Below are 23,477 nucleotides of genomic sequence, written 5' to 3'. Positions count from 1 at the left end.
TATGAAGAAAGGTTGAGGGAGCTAAGGCTTTTCTCACTGGAGTGAAGAAGGATGAGCGGTGACTTGATAGAAGTGTACAAGATGATGAGAGGCACAGGTGGAGTGAATAGTCAGACTTTGCCCTGAGCAGCAACAGCTATCACAAGGGGTCATAATTTTAAGGTGATTGGAGGAAGGTTTAGGGGAGATGTCAGATGTTGTTTCTTAACAGAGTGATGGGTGCATGGAATGCATTGCCAATGGTGGTGGTTGGGTCAGACATATTAGGGGCAATAAAATGACCCTTGGATAGGCACACGGATGATAGTAAAATGGAGGCTATGTTGGTTAGTTTGATCTTAGAGTAGGATTAAAAGGTCGGCACATCAAAGGTTGCAGGGCCAGTGCTGTGCTGTACTGTTCTATGTTCTAAAAACACCCTCAGTTCAGTCCTGACTCTGTGCTGATTGGCTGCAGCCAGTGTACTGTGCACTAGTAGGTGAAGGGTGACTTGGTGATGGGACCCAGACTCTGTGCAGTTGTTTCACTAATTTTCTAATGTTGCTAATTTTTTAATGCGGTTTATGGAGAGGCAGCAAAGTGTTTCCAATTGCCAGGGAATCAAGTGCTGTTAGATTAAAGACAAGAGATTTAGAGCCAAGTGAGAGAAACCCCTTCACACAGAGTGTTGTGAGGATGTGAATTTCTCTTACAGGTTTAGTGACTGAGGTTCAATGCTGTGGAGTGACAGGTAGGTTCTCAAACTCTGCCTCAATACAGATCCCTCAGAACAGTCAGAGGCTGGAATTCAAAGTGTAGCCTGGAAAATAATTCTGTTCCCGCTGTGAAATATATACGCGCAGACTTCATCAACTAAAGACATTTATTGAGGTGACCATTAATTTTATCAAAGTTATTAATTTTCTGTGGATTATTGTTTAATGAGCAATTTCCCTGCAGTTACACATTTGGCCGAAGGAGGCAGCAAAACCCAAAAAGAGAATTCAGTCAAAAACGAAAGTAATTGTTTTCAGGGAGGGGCTACTGTTGTGAACGTCTTTACTTTTTACACATCTGTCGGGAAAAGGCGGAAAGTGTTCGGTCAGATTGTGGGAAAGTAAGAGGTGAGTCCCAAATCCTCTTTAATTTCAGGAAGGGGTCATTCCTTTGTGATCGGGGGGATATTATTCCCGCTGAAAGATCGTAATCAAATCCAAGGAGTTGAACGGGGAGCCGCTGGGAATTGTCCCGGGAAAAGGTGAGAACTTTCTCCAATGTCCCTGATCAGCTGAACAGAGCCTGGAGCTGGCTCCTGTCAGTATAAGGGAACAGGAGGGAGAGGCAATCTGCAACATTAAAGTCTCAGGGTCAAACACAGAGACTGGAAAGGGAGACGGAAGTAAAAAGGAGGAACATAGTGAGGGCCATGAGACAGAACATGACCCACTGGGGTTTTTATTTAGAGAGAAATAATTCAATCCTGGAGATAGTTGTGATGCCACTTTGCTGAAATAAACTTTAATTGAAGAGTTTTACTTGTGCTGCGCCGATTCTCCGCTTTCCCATTTCGGGTTTTCTGTCCATACCATCGACAGCAGAGAGTCCAGCTTCCCGGGGCCTAAACTCCAAAGCTCTCTTACTCTCTGAATCCATCAATCCCTCTCCACTGCTGCCTGCTCATTTTAGATGATGCTGAGAGCCTTTCCATGTCTCATTGCTGCTCTCAGATATTTTTCGGCTGAAAGGACACATGTTTTTGATGAAATGAAAAAGATCAATGTGAAAGAATTGTGTTAACCTGGACAGGAGAATGTGTTCATAGAGTTTCTGACACGCTGGGTATTGAGCAATGAAATGTTGATACTCTGAAGCAAACATTGAAGGACCCTAATGACAGCTATATTTTGTTTGTGTATCAGACCAGGTTAATCTGCACAGACTTCACAAAGATGGAAGGAGTTCACCTCATTCTGGTTTTACTGATTGGGATTCCATGCTCTGTCTATGGTAAGGAACATTAACAATGAATCAGTATTGATTAGATACAACACACAATCCTGGTGTGAAGTTGGAACTGTATTATTAAGTGAACATTTCGGACCTTAACTGACGCTTTGGTCAGTGATTTTGCTTTGGATTCGTGACAGAGAATAGGTTCAAAGGGTAGTTCAGAGGAAATAATATCTTTAAAATCTTTCACAATTTTAACAAATAGAGAGTTTGGCTTTTCCTTAAAATGAATTCATAACAGATGACAGCAATGACTGTGAAGCATTAAAGTTCTTGAAGCGATTGAATAGAGCAGATCCCTGGTTGATGTCTTCTCTTGTATGTGAGAGACTGAAATTAGGGACATTGTTTAAGATTAAGGAGTCTTCCCTTTAAGAAGGTGATGGGAATGTTGTTGTTTCTCAAGGGTCATTTAGAGTGTGGAATTTCCTTCCCCAGAAGGTGGTTGAAGCTGAACATTTAATGATGTTCATGGCTGAGTTGGATATATGTTTTACTGACATGTGAGTCAAGGTCAGGGGAAGACAGGAAGGTGAAGTAACATACATCAGTTCAGCCATGATCCTGACTCTAAGAGAACTGAGTGTGCAGCTCTCGGACACAGGATCATGAATGAAGCCTCAAGCCAACCTCTGTTCACACCATTCGATGTTACGACACTCTCGGAATGGACTGTGACTGTCTTCCCAGTTGTCATCAGGACACGCAAAATCTCCATTCCTGAAGGTGGGAACAGCAGATGATGTGAAATGTTCAAACCCAATGGGGAAGGAATCTTTTGGTGAAGATTAGGAAGGGCAAAGACAGACCAAATCAAAATATTGTTTTTTTTATCAGGAAACACCCAGGCTGTTTGTCTTTGCAGCAACAGACATCAACAAAACTGATATCTTCACCCAACACAAACATATTAAGAATGAGTATCAATGAGGATCTGTCTGCCCTGGCACTCGGTGATGAATAGCGCTATCATGGTCTCGGTGATATTTGTCCCTGACAGTGCCCTCATCCTCAGAAATTACTGCCTTTTTCCCAGCTCCTCAGCATCTCCTGACACAGGAGAGAGTTCACTCAGTGGATTCTGGAGTTGAGGGGGTTGGTTTGTGAGGAGAGATTGAGGAGAGTGGGACTATACTCAATTGGAATTCTTTAGAATGAGGGGGAAATCTTATAAAACATGATGCAGGGATCAGATAAGATAGAAGCAAGGAAGTTGTTTCCACTGGCAGGTGAAACTAGAATGAGAGGGCACAGCCTCAAAATAAGGGGGAGCAGATGTAGGCCTGAGCTGAGGAGGAACTTCTACACCCAAAGGGTTCTGAATCTGTGGAATTCCCTGCCCAGTGAAGCAATTGAAGCTACTTCATTGTTTTTAAGGCAAAGATAAAATTTTGAACAGTAAAGGAATCAGGTTAGGGTGAGCAGGCAGTGAAGTGGAGCTGAGTCCACAATATGGTCAGCGATGATCGTATTGAATGACAGAGCAGGCTCAATGGACCGGTTAACCTATCCTGCTCCTAGTTCTTATGTTCTTTATAAATAGTCAAAAGCTGTTCAAGCCCCTTCCCAAAATATTAAGATGATTTTATGAACTTAGGGAATGACATACACAATACAGTGCAATTTTCCAAAAATATGGTTTGACCATAAAATGTTTGTGAAGGCATTGAACGATATTAGGTTTTTGGGTTCATGACCACAATTATTTAATGTAGGCAATCAATAATCTGTAAGGAACTTTCTGATGGTTAAGTTTGTTTAAGAAGTAGCAGTTTAGAAATGGCACATTAGTTAATTAGACAAAACTGATGTAAGAAACATCTTCACGCAGCAACTGGTTAGACTATGGAACGTACTACCTGGAAGTGTGGTGGAGGAATGTTCAGTTGAGACATTCCAGAGGGCATTGGATGATTATTTGGATGGTAATAGTTTTGAAAAATATGGGGAAAAGACAGGAGATTGACACTGGGTAATACGTCAGTGTAGGCGCGATGGACTGAATGGCTACCTTCTGTGCTGAAGGATTCTGTGACTGTGATTTGTTCTGCTGTTTTTGGAAATATTTGCTTTTCTCCACATCAGCTGCAACATTCAATTCTTGTTTACTTTCAGAAGGGATTGACTGGCTATCCATGACTGAGCAATAGCCTCAGATATACTCAGATGTAAAGAGAAACATATAAATTAAAGAAAACTAGACCCATCGCAAATTTATTAAACCGGACATTATTTACTGTGTTCATTGTGTGACAATGTAGTCTGTGTGATGTTGGAGTAGGGAAAGGCTGTGTGAAGTGGACTTGGTTCAGTTGGCAGACGTTCTGACTGGAAGTGGTAGCAGAAATAGAGGAAAAGTTTTATATTCACCGCTGGCTTGGTCGAAAGTGGACATTGGCAGGAATTTGATCAGGTTTCTGACTGGGTCCACATGGCCAGCTGTAGTCTCCTGACCGAAGTATATAGAATCATAGGGTAGGGGAATGGGTCTGGGTAGGTTACTGTTTGGAGCGTTGGTGTTTACTTGTTGGGTCTAAGGGTCTGTTTCCACACTGTAGGGATTCTATGATTCTGAGGGAGGATACTTGCACAGAAGGAGTGAAACAAGGTTTCACCAAACACATTCTTGAGATGGAGGGAATGTCCAATGAGAAAAGATCATGGACCTATATTTTCTGCAGTGACCTCATTCAGACACGAATAATTCCAGGACAGATTGACAAGGAAGGATGAAGGAATGTTTCTCCTGCTAGGGGTCTAGAACCAGGTGACACAGTCTCAGACTGAGACAGGCCGTTTCCTTTATTTAGGCAGGGGACATGGTCATTGCTGGCTGAGCCAGTGTGTACTACTCTCCTCTGGATGTCCTTCAGGAGGTGGTGGTGGTGAACGACCTTCTTGAACTTGTGCAGTCAACATCCTGTCAGTAGGCCCACAATGTTGTTAAAGAGGGAGATCCCGAATACACTGTTCTTGTCATATCTGTGCCCAGAAAACTCTAGTTGGGATCCGTTGCCAGATGAAGGTCGGTGGGTAAATCCCTAAAGAAGGACCTGGAATTCTACCTGAGGAGATCTTGGGCTTGAAGCACTTTGTGGCTGAGATTTGTACCATTTATACCGAGGAAATTGCCAATTTGTGAGCTTGATCTTTGTTGTATCAGCTACATAATATGTGAATTATAGTTTAATTGGCAACAAATTACTGCTTGTTTTGGTTACATTCAAGATGATCAAGTGAAATCTTACCTTATTTATCACTGGGGTATTTCAGTAAATTCTGATTTGTTGATCTTTATGGTAATAAAAACAATGATTTTGAAAAATAAATCTTTTTGCTCAACAGCTATATAGTGCAATAAATACGGTCCATAGTGCAGTAAGTACAGATACAAAGGAAAATGAGTACAGCTATCTAGGGATAATAAATTAGATTAGATTAGATTACTTACAGTGTGGAAACAGGCCCTTCGGCCTAACAAGTCCACACCGACCCGCCGAAACGCAACCCACCCATACCCCTCCATTTACCTCTTACCTAAGACTACGGGGAATTTAAGCATGGCCAATTCAGCTGACCCGCACATCTTTGTGACTGTGGGCGGAAACCGGAGCACCTGGAGGAAACCCACGCAGACATGGGGAGAATGTGCAAACTCCACACAGTCAGTCGCCTGAGGCGGGAATTGAACCCGGGTCTCTGGCGCTGTGAGGCAGCAGTGCTAACCACTGCGCCACCCACGGTGTAGATATATGGGATCATAAATACATTTACATAGGAAAATAAATTCAAGGTGTTGCTCATAGCTGTTTTATTAAAATTGTAGTCTCTAATAACAAAGTGATTTTGAAGTTTAATCACTGATCCATTTGAAATTTGGAGCAGTTTAATGAGACATTAACTCTGCAGGTGAATTCCGAGTGAGTGGCCCAAGCCATCCTGTGGTAGCCATTGTGGGGGAAGATGCTGTCCTGGAGTGTTACCTTGTGCCACAGGTATTTGTCAACAACATGGTGGTGCGCTGGTTTAAATCAGACATTCGGTTACCAGTTCACGCGTACAGAAACGGTCAAGATGACACTGCTGCTCAACATCAGGCATACAGGAAAAGGACTGAACTGTTTCAAGATGAAGTATCCAAAGGCAATGTTTCTCTTCGAATAAAAAACACGAGGGTGTCTGATGAGGGGAAATACCTGTGTACCGTTGATGATAAGACAAACTTTGAAGAAACTACAATTGAGCTGAAAGTTGGAGGTGAGTGAACACATTAATGACAAATGAGTATCAAATTAAATTGGTATTTCAGTCAAAATCCAAGTGCTTTTTTATGAAACGTGTTATTTATCCAGTTAAAAATACTTGCACATTGTGCATTTCATAATGCACTGAAAAAAATCTGTCGGTATTACTACTCTTCTAACAGGGGAAGGTATACCTGGATATGGTAAAAGTTGAGATAGACAATTTTTTTTACTTTTTTAATTTCAGAGGTAGATTTCATTTGTAAATTATCGATAAGTAAATACATGAAGTGCAAAACAGGTCTGCACAGACTATGAATAAAATATCGTGGAATTTTGACATTTCTCATTAAAGCTTAAATCCATTGCTGCTCAGAAAATGGCTGCAGCAAAATGGATGAATTGGCTAAATCACCAGAATACTTTCTGCCTCCAACTCTTCCTTTTAATATGGGATGGGAAGATGATTCCCAAATTCCTATCCCTTGATCCCCAAGATGGATACTCAAGGACAGTCATGACTGGCCAAACCTGTGTTCCAATATGGAAGAACTTCCTTCCTCTGTAGTTTGAAGGGCACGAACGCCAGGCTACATTGACAATTAGAAGTGCTGCCCTCCAGTGTAAATTTATAGAAGATCTTACTCTCGGTTTTTGTATTTCTCTTGGACTCAAAATTTTCCTTTTGTTTATAGTTATTCTTTGCTCATTTCTAAAATGTTCTTGACCTTCAGTCTTCCTGTGAATCTTTGGAGCATTTTATGTTTTTAGGTTCAATTTGATATTGCCATAATTATCTTAATGTGTTGCAGATGGTCTGCTTCACCCCATTCTCTCTTCATTCCTTTGTAAATGCCTTTACATTTAAGACTCTAGTTTTTCGCTCGCAATCTAAGTGTGAAATTCTGTAGTGTTATGATCACTCTTAGCTAGAGAATCCTTTGAAATGCGATCATGAATTAATCGTATCTCACTGTGCCCCCATTGGATGGTACTGTCATCCTGGGTGTTGTCATCAGTTTCCTCACCCTTCCTGAAGCCCCTGCAACAACCTCCAAAGCTGTTGGACAGGCGCATGGACTGAGGCTCCTCCTCCTCCTCTGTTACCTTCGGGATGATAAAACTGCCTCATTTCCCACCCTTTTCATCATTCTGTCCCTCACCATGCACCAGATCGGAAGTATCTGACTAATGAGATATGGCTGCTTCCTGGGACAGTGTCAAAGTTCCATTCTTCCTCCCTGATCCATTGCAGAGCTTGAAGTTTCACCTTCCGCTCATCACCTCTGAGGCTATGTTCCCTGAGCTGTAGGCCCTTCCTGCAGGTGTGGTCACTGTAGATCACCCTGGTGTTCGTTACAGCTGGACCCCAGGCATCTTGCTGTCTCCATCATGTATTTCAGTAACACTAATACATCACTGAATGATCTTAATTTATTAAACTATAAATGTAATGCAGGGCTTCAGTTACATTGGCCATAATTTAAATGACTGCTCTAACTTTAGAGGAAAAAGAACTTCGAACCAATCACCAACCTGCTGGCTACATTAATGCCTCCAGACCTCAGCTCTTGGGTCATACTGTTATTTGGTGGCTGTCTCAGGGCACTCCTTGTTTTAGTTTCAAATATCCGAATGGTGCCTTGTACATCACTGAGAAATCTTCGAAGTGAAGTTCCCTGAAGCTATGTTCAACCAACTTTGTGCACTAATAGGAGTCTCCTGTGTTTAATGTAGCAAGAATTTCAGAGGCATGAATCAGCTCCTGCTTATCAGGCCTAACCAGTCCCCTCATCACTGTGCGGCTGCCTCGTGCTCATGTACCCCTGACTGGGAAGGAGCCTATCAATTAAAGATAAAGTTAATTTAAATGCCAAGTGCAAAACTTGCCACAGTTTTAGAAACTGAGCAACATTTGAGACACTTTGAATTCCCTCTAATATCTGCGTTAGGTCAAAATGAACTTTGAGCTATTCCCAGAACTTATGAAAGTCCATATACAGGGCTACCATTGTAATGCCTTTATCAGGGCTCTTTTTGTAAATTATTCGGAGTTAGTAATGTTAAATGCTGATTTCCTGTACAAATACAGCTGGCCGAGCTGAATTAATCCTTGGGTGAAAACAAGGAATGCAGATGCTGGAAACCAGAGTCTAGATTAGCGTGGTGCTGGAAAAGCACAGTAGGTCAGGCAGCATTCAAGGAGCAGGAAAATCGACGTTTCAGGCAAAAGCCCTTCTCTTCAAGGCAGGCATCCTTGCAAGAGGATTCGCAGTAGAGTTAAATGCCCGAAATGTCGATTTTCCTGCTCCTTGGATGCTGCCTGGCCTGCTGTGCTTTTCCAGCACCACTCTAATCTAAACTCTGGTTTCCAGCATCTGCAGTTCTTGTTTTTACCGAGTTGGTTTTAACCCTACTGCGAATCCTCTTGCAAGGATGCCTGCCTTGAAGAGGTTTTCCTAATCAAAGGGCTTTTGCCTGAAACAGTGATTTTCCTGCTCCTTGGATGCTGCCTGGCCTGCTGTGCTTTTCCAGCACCACCCTGAATTAATCCATAGTTAGCTCAGTAACTGTTAATTTTCTCTGAGATTTTCAGTTCTAAAAGCTTTCCTGTCACAAAAATTACATAAACTGGCCTATGGTTGCTGGAGTTATCTTTTTTAAAAGGTGTTTTTGGAAAGGTGTATGAAATTTGCACATCTTCAATTCTCTGGAACCTTGACTGTAGCCGAACAGGACTGGAGGATTATGTCATAACCCCTTCCCTCGGTAATTTTGAATCTATTCCATCTGGTCACAGTGAATTACCAGCTGAAGTTCAGCCAGTCTATTGAATAGTTCAACTTTTATAAATTTTTAGCTCATCCAATGTCTGAACTACCTCTCCTCGCTCTATGACTTCATTAGGATCTTTTACTTGGTCAAAGACTAAAATATAATATTCAGAAAATAACTCAGCCACACCTCCTGCTTCCAGGCACAGATCCATTTATTATAAAACAAAGAATTGCAGATGCTGGAGATTTGAAACAAAGTTCTGATGAAGAGTCATCAGATTCGAAACGTTAACTCTGCTTTCTGTCCACAGATGCTGCCAGACCTGCTGAGTTTCACCATCAACTTCCATTTTTGGGATCGATCCCTTTACGGTCCCCTATCAGCCCAACTCCTCCTCTTACTATCTCTCAGATGCATTTGTGTTCCTTTTTGTTTTAATTGTCGGATCATTAGATAAAAATGTATTTTGTGATGAAATTCAGTACACTTCGTATGAATCATGTCACAGAAATACTAAGACTATTTTATCATTCAATAACAGTAAATGAACTCACATGTGGGTTAAAATTTGTTTCTAAGCTGTTTAAACGAGTGTTCATTGATTGTTGTAGCACTGGGGCGTGAGCACTGGATCCAGATCGATGGTTACCATAAAAATGGAATTGAGCTTATGTGTAAATCCAATGGATGGTTCCCACAGCCACAGATATCATGGACTGGTGAGAATGGCCAGAACCTAACGGCACAGTCTGAAATAAATTACCAACGTGACTCGAATGGCCTTGTCAATGTCCAGAGCAGTGTCGCTGTAACAAAAGATGCAACAAACAGCTTCAAGTGTCTCATACAGAACAAGCTGTTGAAAGAAGAACAAGAAGCAGCAATCCAGATAGCAGGTCGGTTCATGATAAAATACAGTTTTATTTTCAAAATAAACACTCTGTTCACAAACTCCATAAAAACAAATTACGCAGCAGTTAGAACTTAATGGTGCATGGAGTTCACTTTTGACTGCAGTGTCCCACTCTGAGGTGCCTCTTTACATTTACAATTTGAGTTGATATTTACAGCACACATTTATATTTCATGTGAAACATTGTCTGGTGCAGAAAACTTGAGGGATTTGACATGGGATCCAGCCTTATGTGGCACAGTGGTAGAGTCCCTATCTCTGAGCCAGAAGGTCTGGTTTCAAGTCCCACCTACTCGAGAGGTGTGCAAGAAAACCTTTGAAGAGGCTGATTTTTAAAAAAACAAATCTTTTGTGAGAGTGTCTTAGACTATTGTGCTTTTCCTTTGGGCTTTACAATGGATATTCCGAGCTCCCAGTATGTTGTCCAGCGGCCTCGAACGTACACGGTTATTGACAGCTGTTTGTCCTGAAAGATTGAAAAATGCAGGCAGACCACAGAGTAATTTACACCAAGTTGTTTGTGCTGCTAGATTAGATGATATTCATCTTGGTATCTTTCGTCTGTTTGCACATAGCACAAAAACACAGTATTGTAAATTGATATTAGCACAAAAGAATGTGGCAAAGTTCGAATAAGGCTGGCTTCTTACATCAAATTGACAGACTTCTTTAATTTTTGTCCGTCTATAACAGTCCTTGAACTGAATGGCTTGTTCACCCATTTTAGAGGGGACATTGCTGTGGGTTTGGAATCACAAGTAGGCCAGGTCAGGCAAAGATGGCCAATTTCCCTCCTCTCAAGGACTTTTGTTCACCACTTGGATTTTTACAACAATTGATGTTTGCTTCCCAGTCGCCATTAAAGGGACTGGCTTCAAACTCCAGATTTCATTTGTTGAATTTAAATTCCATTAACTGCTGTGCTGGGTTTGAACCTGTATCCCCAGAGCTTTATCCTGGGCCTCAGTGACATTACCCCTGCATCATCACCTGGGTCCAATAACAGTCTATTTTTGATCCACATATTTAAAGGAGCCAGCTTTGGCCAGTTGGGTTAGCCGTGCAGTGAGCAGTCTGTGCAAAATCTGTAATTAATGCAATCCAAGTGACTCGAGGATAAGAGAATGATATGGGTGAGTTTAACTACCATTCAGTTGATAGAGAGCCAAGTCTTCAGCTCAGGGATCGTAGACCTGAAAATGTGCTAAACTTTGTCATGATTCCTGTGGAATGTATCTGAAATTATAAGAATCTAATTAACTGCCATTTACTTTCCAGATGGTTTCTTCCCTTCTGTCTCAGGCTGGCTGGTGTTTTTATCTCTGATCCTCTGTCTTGTCATCATTACTTTAATCGCTGGGATCATTTGGCTTGTGAAACAATTCAGAAATATCAAAGGTACAGTCTCAGACTCAGTGACAATGGACAACATAGATTCAGGACTTCAGAAAAATGTTCAAACTGAATCAGGGTTTTTGTTTCTGTTGTTTGGGTTCCATTGTATTTATAATAATTCAGTCCTTATAAGCTTGGTCTCAGTGGGAGGGGAGGAGATCACTGTACTAATGAAGGCAGCAGCATGTCTAAGAGAGCCCTCCGTTTAAAGTTTTTTTGTCAGATATTATTGTTTCCAATTTTTCTTCAATACTTTTTGTTTAATTTATTCATCTACCTCCTCTCTAATTCTCAATAGAAGTAAACCAATTAGGTGGTATAATACAGCGTGAACTGCAGCGCAGTCTAACACTTTACCACCTAAAAGGTAACGGAGCTTAATGAGTATTACAGTGCAGAAATGTCCTGATGAAAGGTTCCGACCTGAAACGTTGAGTCCCCTTCTCTTCTGATGCTTGACCTACTGTGCTTTTTCCAGCTCCACTCTTTGTCTGCACTGGTGGAAGTGCCAATCTTGGTTTGTTTCATATGGGATTGAATGCTATTTACTCATATTTGTAGTCAGTGAAAGCACATCAGACTAATCAAATCATTTTTAATATTTGTATTTGTTGAATTTCTTTCAGAACTGCAGCAGGACAAGATGATTGTACAATATGGTAAGAAATGATGAAATATCTGTAATACAGCTCAGGGCTTAGTTATTTCGGTGTGTAGACGGTACATCAATCCTGCTAAATAATGCCTGTTAAACAATCTGTTTGAAGATTATTTTGTGCATAATTCACCATACATCTTTGCAAAATTTGCACTGTTTAGGATAAATGTTGCTTAGATGTTATTACGGAACAAATGAAATCACAGACTAAAGTCCAGCTTGATAGATCATAGTTTATTTCTTTTTATTTAATGAGGTGGTCATTCACTGAAATAGAAGGATGCAGTACTGATGTTTTGGTTCTGATGATAAAATAATTAATTACATGTCAGATTGGAGGCCTGTGACCAGCAGTGTGCCACAAGGATGGACACTGGCTGCACTGCTTTTTTGTTATTAATATAGAGAAGTCCCACTGAACCTGAGGGGGATACATTCCACGGTCTACCGCGGAAGGCTGAAATCACGGATAGGAGTGAACCCATTCATTTCAATGGGAAATTTACCTTGCTGGCAGCCCTCTTGTTCCAGAAGGTTCTTTATTGTATGTTTAGACCAAGGTTAACGTGGGTAACTGAAACCGCGGATAACGATTACACAGATGTAGGGGTTGCCCTGTAAATGATTTTGATGTAAACATATGAGGTTTGGTTAGTAAATTTGCAGATGACACCAAAATTGACAGTGTAATGGACAGCAAAGAAGGTTACCTCAGAGTACAATAGGACCTAGATCAGAGGAGCCAGTGGGCTTAGGAGTGCCAGATGGAATTTAAGTTAGATAAACGTGAGGTGCTGCATTTTGGCAAGTCAAATCAGGACAGGACTTACAGGCTTAATGGTAAGGTCCTGGGGAGTGTTGCTGAACAAAGAGACCTTGGAGTACAAGTTCATAGCTCTTTGAAAGTAGAGTTCCAGGTATTCAGGGAAGTGAAGAAGGCATTTGGTACGTTTTCCTTTATTGATCAGCGCAGTGAGTATAGGAATTGGGAGGTCATGTTGTGGCTGTACAGGATATTGATGAGGCGACTTCTGGAATACTGCACTCAGGTCTGGTCTTCCTGCTACAGGAAGGATGTTGTGAAACATGAAAGGGTTCAGAAAAGATTTACAAGGATGAGGCTGAATAAGCTGAGTCTATTTTCCCTAGAGCTTAGAGGTTTATAAAATCATGAGGGGCATAGATAGGGTGAATAGTCCAGGGTTTTTCCCTGGGGTGGAGGAGTCCAAACCCAACGTACATTGATTGAAGGTGGAGGGGCAAGATTTAAAAGGGACCGAAGGTGCAATTTTTTCATGCAGAGGATGATGAGCTGCCAGAGGAAATGGTGGAGGCTGGCACAATTACAGCATTTAAAAGGAATCTGGATGGGTATGAACAGGAAAGATTCAGAGGGACATGGACCAAATACTAGCAAATGGGACTAGATTAATTCAAGATATCTGGTCAGCATGGACGAGTTGGACTGAAGCGTCTGTTTCTATGCTGTACAGCTCTATGACTCTGAAAAGATGGGAGCAAGGAACCAACAAGGGTATTTAGATTTAACACAATTTGAAAGTTTTAGAAACGAACAATTAAAAATACAATTGATTCCAACAGCATTATTTTACTGTACTCCGACACCACGGAGAATCCCTTCTGTATCATGTCAATGCTTCACTTCACAATTCCTTTCAAATCCTTGTCTTTGATAACTCTTCCTTGGATAGTCACACAACTGATCTTAAACATTCTCAACCTCAAATAACTCCTTCCTGGTTCTAAACAAACATTTCAGGTGTGGACCTTTCACACAAAAACCCTGACACTGAGATAAACTATTTCCTAACACCTTTAAAGTATTTCCTTTCTTGAAGAGAAAAGTTTCATAGATCTTACCTCTACCAGGCCCTCTGCCAACATGGGTGGCATGGTGCCTCAGTGGTTAGCCCTACTGCCTCACAGTACCAGGGACCCAGGTTAAATTCTAGCCTTGGCGACTGTCTGTTGTTTGCATGTTCTCCCTGCACCTGCATGGGTCTCCTCCGGGTGTTCCAGTTTCCTCCCACAGTCCAATGTGTGCAGGTTAGGTGGATTGGCCATGCTGAATTTCCCATTGGAATGCGTAGGTTAGATGGATTAGCCATGGGCAATCAGGCTTACAGGGATAGGGTCAGGAGTGAATCCAGGTGGGGTCCTCTTTGGAGAGTTGGTGTGGACTTGTTAGGCTGCATGGCCTATTTCCACACTGTGAGGATTCTATGATTGTTACAATTGAGGGGCTTGCTAACCATTTCAGACGGCAGTTAAGAGTCAGTGACACTACTGGTGGCCTGGAGCTACTTGTAGGTCAGACTGGATAAGGATGGCAGAATTGTGATGTTGACTCATGAATAATATTGACCAGGGATAACCCCCACTGTGCTTCAGAGTAGTCCCATGGGGAAGTTTTATGTCCACCTGAGGAAGCAGACAAATCTAGCTTCAACATCTCACCTGAAGGATGGCACCTCTGACTGTGCAGCACTCCCTCAGGACTGCACTGGGACGGTCAGCTTGGTTACATCTGAGGTCTTTGGAGGAGAATCGACAGCCTCCTGACTCAGAGGTGAGAGAGATACAACTGAACCGAGGCTAACACCTGTTAGGTTAAAGTGCCAACACTCAAACCACTTCAAATATGGAGATCCATATTATTTTAATTCACTCGTGGGAAATGGGCTTTGCTGGCTGGGCCAGCATTTATTGCCATCTCCAGTTGCCCTTGAGAAGGTGGTGATGAGCTGCCATCTTAAACAGCTGCAGGTACCATGGTATCACATTGGGATCACATTGAGTCGGTATCATACTGATGTCTCTGTCAATATTTTAAGGTTTGTGACAACTATATCAATGAAGTGTATTAACAGTTTGATTTCTTTTTTAGCTCAGTGGAAATCTGTCAGTGATTCAGGTACGCTCTACTCTTTGACTTGAAAGGTTGTTTTATATTGATGCCAGTGTGGGTCAGTAAGTAGAGGGCTGAGAGCTGAGTGTGAGATTTGGTGCAAGTTAAGACGCAGCAGCAGAGTTCTCCATGACCACCTCCAGTTTATAGAAGGTAAAATCTGGGCGAGCAACCTGAAGTGTATTGTCATAGTCAAGATTGGAGCAACACTTCCCAAGCTGTGTGGGGAACCCCACCCCCGGGGGGGGTCACCGAAACACCAGATGGGGTTGGGTTTTATTATGTAGACCATGAATGGTGAATAAGAAGCTGCAGGTCCCATCTCGAACTGGACTGGAAGGAAAGGTGTTCCAGGATTTTAACCCAGTGACAGAGAAGGAATTGTGACCTAGTTCCAAATCAGTATGGTGCATGGTCAGGAATGGTGTTTCAATGACTCTGTTTTACCACGTGTATTGACGTGGTACAGGTTGTAGGAAGCTATCAGAGAACACTGATGGTGCAGTGAGTTCCCACAGTGCAGTTTATAGGTGGGACACTCTGCTGTCTCACTGCAATGGTGGTGGGTGGAGTTCTGAACCATCAGGCCGATTGGTCCTACACCGGGTCAAGCTTTCGCAGTGTTGTTGTAACAGGACCTCTCCAGGCAAGTGACAGGTATTTCATCACATTCCTAACTTGTAGACTGACACTCGGCAGTCAGGAAGTGAGTTACTCACCTCAGATTTCCCTGTTCTTATCATCACAGTATTTATTAGTTAATCTGGTTAAGTTTCTGCTGAATGGTCAACTCCCAGAATGTTGTTGGTTAACAATCAGTGATGGTGATAGTGTTGTATGTCAGGGAGCTGGTTCGATACCATTTCTCAGAGATGGCCATTGTCTGGCACTTGTTTGCTGTGGCTATTACTGATGATACCAACCGACTTGTCCCTGCACTCTACCCTCACACAGGAGGAGGATGTAAAATGTAACGGCTGCAATTGACATGACACGTGAAATAGATTTTAAAAAGGCTGAAGACTGGAATGAGGAAATTGCTTCCTTGCCACCCAGACTGTGGAATAACATGACTAACACTTTGAGAGTAACAATGTCCAATTCACAGCCAGCAGTTAAATAACAATCACAGTCCGTTTTCTTGTGTGGATTTAAGTACATGCTGATTTCTCCCATTTTATTGGTTTATTATTTCTGATTTCAGATTGGGAGAACATTTCTAAGTGTAAAGGTAAGATCCTCTTGTGATAACAAAGGATTTTATCTCTTGATCACCTTCTCTTGTCACTCTCCAGTAACAATCGATGGGAATGAATGGCAGGTAAAGAGCAGCATGGATGCAGTTTCCAATCTGCATGATGATGCAAGCTTTCAAATCAAAGAATTTGATTTTTAATGGGTATAATTAATATCATTCAGTCTCTGTCTCTTTCATCCTTTCCACTCTGTGACCCCGGGTCTCTTGCTGATTTAATTTAGTTTGAGGAACTTACAGAAGCTCCTTGAGGTATTGTTCATGGTCCAGTCATCTTTAGCTGTATTTTAATTTATTTTTGGAATGTGTACATTTGTGATCTATTCTTTTATTGTCTTTGAGGAGGTAGTGTTGTGCGACTTTCTAAAATTGGTGGAGTCCATGTAGTGTCGGTTTTCCCACGAAGCTGTTGGGATGAATTTCTAGAATTTTAAGCCAACAATAGTGAAGGAACAGCAGTATAGTCCCAATTCAGGATGGTGTGGGAGTTTGAAGGAGCCTTGTAGCTGTTGGGTGGTGATGACCCCATGCGTCTGCTTCCAATGTCTTCCTCGGTGGTGGAGGTCAGGGGTTTAGCAGGAAATCAAATAGACACATGATGGCTGTAAAGCTGCAAGGTTTGGGGATTAAAGTAGGGGAACAGGACTGATTGCCAACTCTGTGTAAAGCCATTCATCAACTTGTTGGCTAAATAACCACCACCAATGCAATTGTGACTTTTATAAGGTGCTGTAGAAGGAAGCTCAGTAAGTACATCCAGTGCATCTAGTAAATGGTACACACTACCAGAGTGCAAACAGCAGTGTGCACCAGTGAGGGCTCATCGTCAGAGGCCCAGTGACCTGACAATATCAGAGCAGCAAAGGTATCAAAGACTGTGTCTCTGCAGGAAGATGGTCACTGTATCATGCACTATGATGAATGAGGAGCTGCACCCATATATCCCCAAATCTATAGTTTGATTTATTATTGTCACATGTAGTAGTAAAAAGTGAGGTCTGCAGATGCTGGAGATCAGAGCTGAAATGTGTTGCTGGTTAAAGCGCAGCAGGTCAGGCAGCATCCAAGGAACAGGAAATTCGATGTTTTGGGCAAAAGCCCTTCATCAGGATATACATAAATCTGGTCACAGCCAGAAGAAGCTGTTCTTGAATCTGTTTGCATGTGTTTTCAAAGTTATGGAATTTCTGCCCAAGGAGCAGGGTGAAAGAGAATGGTACTCCATTTTAATTCTGGTTCAGGATCACACCAAGATGAGTACAGCTTTCATGATGGCAATGCTGTTGGAGACATATACAGGATCTCCCATTCTGGGACTCATCACTGAGTCAAGAAGGCCATCAAAGATACACTGAAGAGAGCCAGCCATTACCTCTGGGTTTCCAATCTCAATGATCAGTGTGAGAAGTTTATAGGAATCCGGTTCATCGCTGGATTCTCCCATGTGTTGGAGATCCTTGATAGCATGTTGGTCTTAAGGAAAGGCTCACATTCAATGTCCAGCTGTGCTGAAACCATTACAAACCATTTCTTCAGGTTATACAAGGTTTCTGGAAATTTCTCACAATACCTACACTCTCAGGCCCTTCCTGGTGCCTGACCTTTTCAGGTCCCACACATTTCTTCAAACTGAGTACAGAGTGTCAAGGGCTACCCAATAAAGACATGGCTCCTTCTCTTTCTATCACACCCATCCCAGATGATACTGTGATTCTTGAGTGTTGTTGGCACTCTCTAGGCAAGGCATCAACCAGACTACTGACTACTGCATTCTCCGTGGTTTGGAGTGTCAAACCATGAGATACTGACTGCAGAATTCCCAACCTTTGACCTGGTGTTGTAGCTTCAGTATTGATTTGGCTGATCCAGTTACATTTGTAGCCAGTGGCCACCTGCATAAAGTTGATGAGCTTTCATGATGGCAATGCTGTTGAATGTCAAGAGGAAAAAAGTAGGCAATTGCTTGGCACTTCTTTATCATGAATGTGACTTGACAGTCCAAGCTTGGATGTTGTCCAGGTCTTGTTGCATAAAGATGCAGACTGCTTCAGTATCTGAGGACTGGTGAATGGTGCTGAATATTTTACCCCAAGCAGCTGAAGATGTTTGGGCCTAGGAGGAGGTGTTTGATCACATTTCTGGGCAGATTGATTAGAAAGTATCTTTCCTGAGGAGCTGCTGCAGTGATGTTCTGTACCGAGATTATTGACTTCCAACAACAACAACCATCTTCCTTTGGACGAGAAATGAGTCCAAGCAGTGATCAATTCTGCCCCCTTGACTCCAAGTGGCTTCCATTTTGCAAGGATTCTTTGGCACCACACTTAGTCAAATGTTGCCTTGATGTCAAGTACAGTTGCAGTCCCCTTGCGTCTGCATTTCAGTGTTTTGTCCACATTTGAAGAAAAATTGCATTAAAGTCTGGAACTGAGCCATCCTAATATGCTGAAACTAAGCATTGGTGAGCAGGCCATTGCTATATTTAGTACTACTTGTTAGCTCGTCAAAAATACCTTCACTCACTTTGCAGAGGATTGTGAGAAGATTGCGATGGTTCCCATATTTGGTGGAATTGGATCCTGTATCAGAGCTATCTTGATGTAAGGTCATGAGGTGAAAAGGTCAGGGTGTGTAATTCTCCTGCTCATGGACTATAGTACCTCAGATGTTTGGATCTCAACATCAATTTTTTTATTACAATAAGGTGAAGCAAAAACTGATGGAAATACTCCGCAGATCAGTAAACAGCTGTGGTAAAGGGAAGGTAAAGCTCCAGGCTCTAGCACAGTGACTTTTCATCGGAACATTTTACATTCCATCAGTTTTCCCAGAACTGACCATTTTATGTTTCTGTAACTCCACTACCCCCAGAAAGACTCCAGTTTTCATCAACTTGAACTTTGCTTTCTCCACCCTCACAAATTAAGTTTTCGAGACAGCTTTTGTTCATCACAATCTTCCCTTTGACATTCTCCCCTCAAATTTGTCTCTACATTTTTACAGTCCTTTTAAAAGGCGTCCTGTTGAAATCCTGTTTTTCACTCATTGTTTCCTCTCTGTAAAGTACTTTCAGGCATCGATGTATCAGCCAGGAATGATACAGATTACACGTTCTTGCTCTCCTGAATATGATTCTTGATACAATAAACTTTTCTTTGTTATTATCGATTGACTTAATTGAGCCTTACTAATTTTTCCCTTTGTATTTTCAGTCTCTGTAACCCTGGATACAGAAACAGCAAATCCAAAGCTTGAGGTATCTAAAGATCAGAAGAACGTGAGATTGACCCAGACAGCACTGAGTGTCCATGACAATGAAGAGAGGTTTACAGTCTGTGAATCAATACTTGGATCCGAGGGATTTACTTCAGGCTCACACTACTGGGAGGTGGAGGTGGAGGGGAATCAGCACTGGACTGTGGGAGTAGCCACAGAGACTGTGGAGAGGAAGAGAGAAATCCAGCTGACACCAAAGAATGGGTTTTGGACAATTGGGAGGACTGAGAATAAATTTCAGGCAAACTTTGAAACCACATTTGATATCCAAGCTGGTGAGATTCCGAGGAAAATTGGTGTTTATCTCAGCTATGAGTCTGGGATTGTTTCATTTTACAGTGCAGATACAAAGATTTTTTTGTACACTTTCACTGGGTGTAAATTCACAGAGAAAGTTTATCCTTTCTTCAGTACAACACACTGTGACAAATGGCTGAGAATCTGCCCAGTTTAGCATTGTTTCTGTGAAACGTTTCTAACCTGAAAGTTTCTTCAAAGTATTTTACAGTTTAATAGGAAGAAAGGAATCTGGGATCATCCCTATTTACAAAACATTGTCTGATTGTCAAAGCTTTAAGTAATGTAAATATGTGCTTGGTCAGCTTCACAGTGAGGAGGAGGTTTCCCTCCATGCGAACCACTGATAGGCTGGGGATCATCAGGAGTTGGTAACTGGTGGATTTGCCATCCATCTGCTTCTGAACGTTAACTATTCCTGGTCCTGGACTCCTGTCTAGTTAAACTGCCTGAGCTGATGCTTATTTCCATATTCTGCAACTTGCAACTGTCTTAAGTATTTTGTTTTTACTTGTACAGATTATAAAGGCATCCCTGTTACTGGTGACTTCACTTCAACTGAGTCTGACATTGGTTTGCAGGTGGTTAGTGGGGCTTGTGCCTGCCAGTCTGGAACCAGATGAGGGCCAGCTTTGCAATGTACTTAAAAAGTAAATGAGCTGGATTTACAATATCAAGAATGAAGACCTGATGTGGGAAGCAATGTCACACTTAACAAAATCATTTGAAAGAGATTTTGAGACAAAAATAGAAATTGCTGGAAAAGCCCAGCAGGTCTGGCAGTATCTGTGGAGAGAAATCAGAGTTAATGTTTCGAGCTGAGTGACCCTTTTCCTTCAGGGTGCAGTGAGTATGTAGCTCATGGTTCATGTTTCACTGGATAGCTTTTACTCTGGAGTTAAGTTTGCATTTAAAAAATGGGATAACTGCCAAGAAAAGCATCTTGAATTCCATTACAGCTGAAAGGTCAGGGCAAAGTTTCTTTAAGAGGTTAACATCTAGGAAAGGAAGATCATAAAATGGTAGGTAGGTTTGCTTTGCTGAAGAGCCAAAGATGTCATGCCGAAGCTGCTTATAAAGAAATACAGTTGAGGGAGATGGTTTTATTTGGAACTTGGAGTTAAATTATGATAAAAGTGTTACTGAACTCATATCAAAGAAGAAATTCTAAATGAAGAATAATCAAGAGGTCTGGGTGAGGATAGCCCAGAGTAGGTTCTATCATCATGGTCCTGGGGAGAGAGTAAGAAGATTCTCTGGTTTCGATCTCTGTTTGCTGGGGGAAATGGTTAGCTGCAGTTTGGAACTAGGAATGTTGAAGGAAAGAAATGGTTTCGGGCAACACAAGTACTGTCATGAGTAGACAGCAGGCAATTAGCTCCCAGGGAGTTTGATGACTCCATACTATTTGAATGGGGGTCAGAAGAAAGAAGCACAGTGCAGCTGAGTGCAGGGTGAAGGAAGTCCAGAATAGGTATTTGCTTCCAATGCTGGATCTTGAAGACCCTCTTGTGAAAGGGGAAAAGAATTGAATGAGATTTTATGACACAGGGTGTCACTAATTTCTGGATGTGTTGCTGAGAAATTGATGGACCTTGTCTTGGTTGTCTCTGCCATCTCCAGTGCAGACTGTGGGGGTGTCGACTACAATTTGTCTATTAACTCAGTTACCGTGTTAATTCCGAACATTAACTACTCCTGGTCCTGGTCTCCTGTCTAGTTAATACTGCCTGAGCTGATGCTTATTTCCATATTCTGCAACTTGCAACTATCTTAAGTATTTTGTTTTTACTTGTACAGTATTAATTGTATAATTGAATGTCATGACTGAGGGGTAAATACACTGATAATCCACACCCCACTACTTCTCCAGTGACATCATTTGTTTAAATTCAAAATACCCAATTGGTTCTCTTTTGTACTTCTAACAAAAATAAGCAGAACATCACCAGGCTTCTTTGCTGAACTCAGTCAGGGTGTAAATGTTCCATGAACCATCACAAATGTGTCAGTATCCAATTAAATCATCAAGATGCCCAGTTTGTCGAACTGACTCTGATTCAGGTTAAAATTAATTCACACCAAGTTTTGACATTACAGGAAAAAATAACCATTTATTGTAAATTAACTTCATCTTTTATGCATGAGAAGAGAAAAGTGGATTTTCCATTCATTACAATGCAATTTAAAGCTTACCTCTTTATTCATGAATGTGCATGTGAGAACTCAAAGGAATGACAGACAAAGACACAGTTTGACACAAATACAACAGGTGGAGAAATATAGACAAGGGAGCACATTCTGTATATCAAAGTCCAGACCATAAAGCTGGGTTGAATTCTCGCACATGATTTTGATTATTTAATGTGATCTCATTGATGTGCTCTCATGTTAGAGTTATAGAGTATTGGAGATGTACAGCATGGAAACAGACCCTTCAGTCCAACACGTCCATGCCAACCAATCTAGTCCCACCTGCCAGCACCCGGCCCATGTCCCTCCAAACCCTTCCTATTCATATACCCATCCAAATGCCTCTTAAATGTCGCAATTGTACCAGCCTCCACCACATCCTCTGACAGCTCATTCCATACACGTACCACCCTCTGTGTGAAAAAGTTGCCCTTTAGGTCTCTTTTATATCTTTCCCCTCTCACCCTAAACCTATGCCCTCTAGTTCTGGACTCCCCCACCCTAGGGAAAAAAACTTTGCCTATTTATCCTAATCATGTCCCTCATAATTTTGTAAATCTCTATAAGGTCACCCCTCAACCTCCGACGTTCCAGGGAAAACAGCCCCAGCCTGTTCAGCCTTTCCCTGTCGCTCAGATCCTCCAACCCTGGCAACATCCTTGTAAATCTTTTCTGAACCCTTTCAAGTTTCACAACATCTTTCTGATAGGGAAGAGACCAGAATTGCACGCAATATTCCAACTGTGGCCTAACCAATGTCCTGTACAGCCGCAACATGACCTCCCAACTCCTGTACTCAATACTCTGACCACTAAAGGAAATTATACCAAACGCCTTCTTCACTATCCTATCTACGTGCGACTCCACTTTCAAGGAGCTATGAACTCCAAGGTCTCTTTGTTCAGCAACACTCCCTAGGACCTTACCATTAAGTGTATAAGTCCTGCTAAGATTTGCTTTACCAAAATGCAGCACCTCGCATTTATCTGAATTAAACTCCATCTGCCACTTCTCAGCCCATTGGCCCATCTGGTCCAGATCCTGTTGTAATCTGAGGTAACCCTCTTCGCTGTCCACTGCACCTCCAAATTTGGTGTCATCTGCAAACTTACTATTTGTACCTCTTATGCTTGCATCCAAATTATTTATGTAAATGACAAAAAGTAGAGAACCCAGCACTGATCCTTGTGGCACTCCAATGGTCACAGGCCTCCAGTCTGAAAAACAATCCTCCACCACCACCCTCTGTCTTCTACTTTTGAGCCAGTTCTGTATCCAAATGGTGAGTTCTCCCTGTATTCCATGAGATCTAACCTTGCTAATCTGTCTCCCATGGGGAACCTTGTCGAACGCCTTTCTGAAGTCCATTTAGATCATATCTACTGCTCTGCCCTCATCAATCCTCTTTGTTACTTCTTCAAAAAAATTCAATCAAGTTCGTGAGACATGATTTCCCACGCACAAAGCCATGTTGACTATCCCAAATTAGTCCTTGCCTTTCCAAATACATAATGAGTGGGGGAGGGAATCAAGGTGATAGGTGAGGGAGG

At 41.9% G+C, this 23,477-nt stretch overlaps 2 protein-coding genes across 3 annotated transcripts in view; one reads left to right on the top strand and one right to left on the bottom strand.

The window, feature by feature from the left end:
* Positions 1-23,477, bottom strand: part of LOC132832946 (butyrophilin subfamily 3 member A2-like) — a 408,440-nt gene that overhangs the window by 34,152 nt on the left and 350,811 nt on the right. The window lies entirely within an intron of this gene.
* LOC132832696 (butyrophilin subfamily 3 member A3-like) lies at positions 991-21,828 on the top strand. 2 transcript variants are annotated; one of them, XM_060850789.1, is made up of 9 exons: positions 991-1,103; positions 1,899-1,986; positions 5,899-6,246; positions 9,623-9,907; positions 11,203-11,322; positions 11,946-11,978; positions 14,886-14,912; positions 16,111-16,137; positions 19,374-21,828. In XM_060850789.1, exons 2-9 carry the CDS (start codon positions 1,929-1,931, stop codon positions 19,889-19,891), a joined length of 1,416 nt encoding a protein of 471 aa, XP_060706772.1. In that variant the 5' UTR covers positions 991-1,103; positions 1,899-1,928; the 3' UTR covers positions 19,892-21,828. The 2 variants fall into 2 exon arrangements, with proteins under 2 accessions (XP_060706772.1, XP_060706773.1); XM_060850790.1 differs by lacking the exon at positions 991-1,103 and adding an exon at positions 1,141-1,237.

This window comes from Hemiscyllium ocellatum, chromosome 35, assembly GCF_020745735.1.
Source record: "Hemiscyllium ocellatum isolate sHemOce1 chromosome 35, sHemOce1.pat.X.cur, whole genome shotgun sequence".
Lineage (NCBI taxonomy): Eukaryota > Metazoa > Chordata > Chondrichthyes > Orectolobiformes > Hemiscylliidae > Hemiscyllium > Hemiscyllium ocellatum.
This window is presented reverse-complemented; position numbering and strand designations above follow the sequence as displayed.

Bases quoted from the DNA above. Each gene is read 5' to 3' on its own strand.
- LOC132832696 (XM_060850789.1), top strand. From the start codon at position 1,929: ATGGAAGGAGTTCACCTCATTCTGGTTTTACTGATTGGGATTCCATGC. The intron at 6,247-9,622 runs GTGAGTGAACAC...TGATTGTTGTAG, and splicing joins AATTGAGCTGAAAGTTGGAG to CACTGGGGCGTGAGCACTGG. The intron at 9,908-11,202 runs GTCGGTTCATGA...TTTACTTTCCAG, and splicing joins AGCAGCAATCCAGATAGCAG to ATGGTTTCTTCCCTTCTGTC.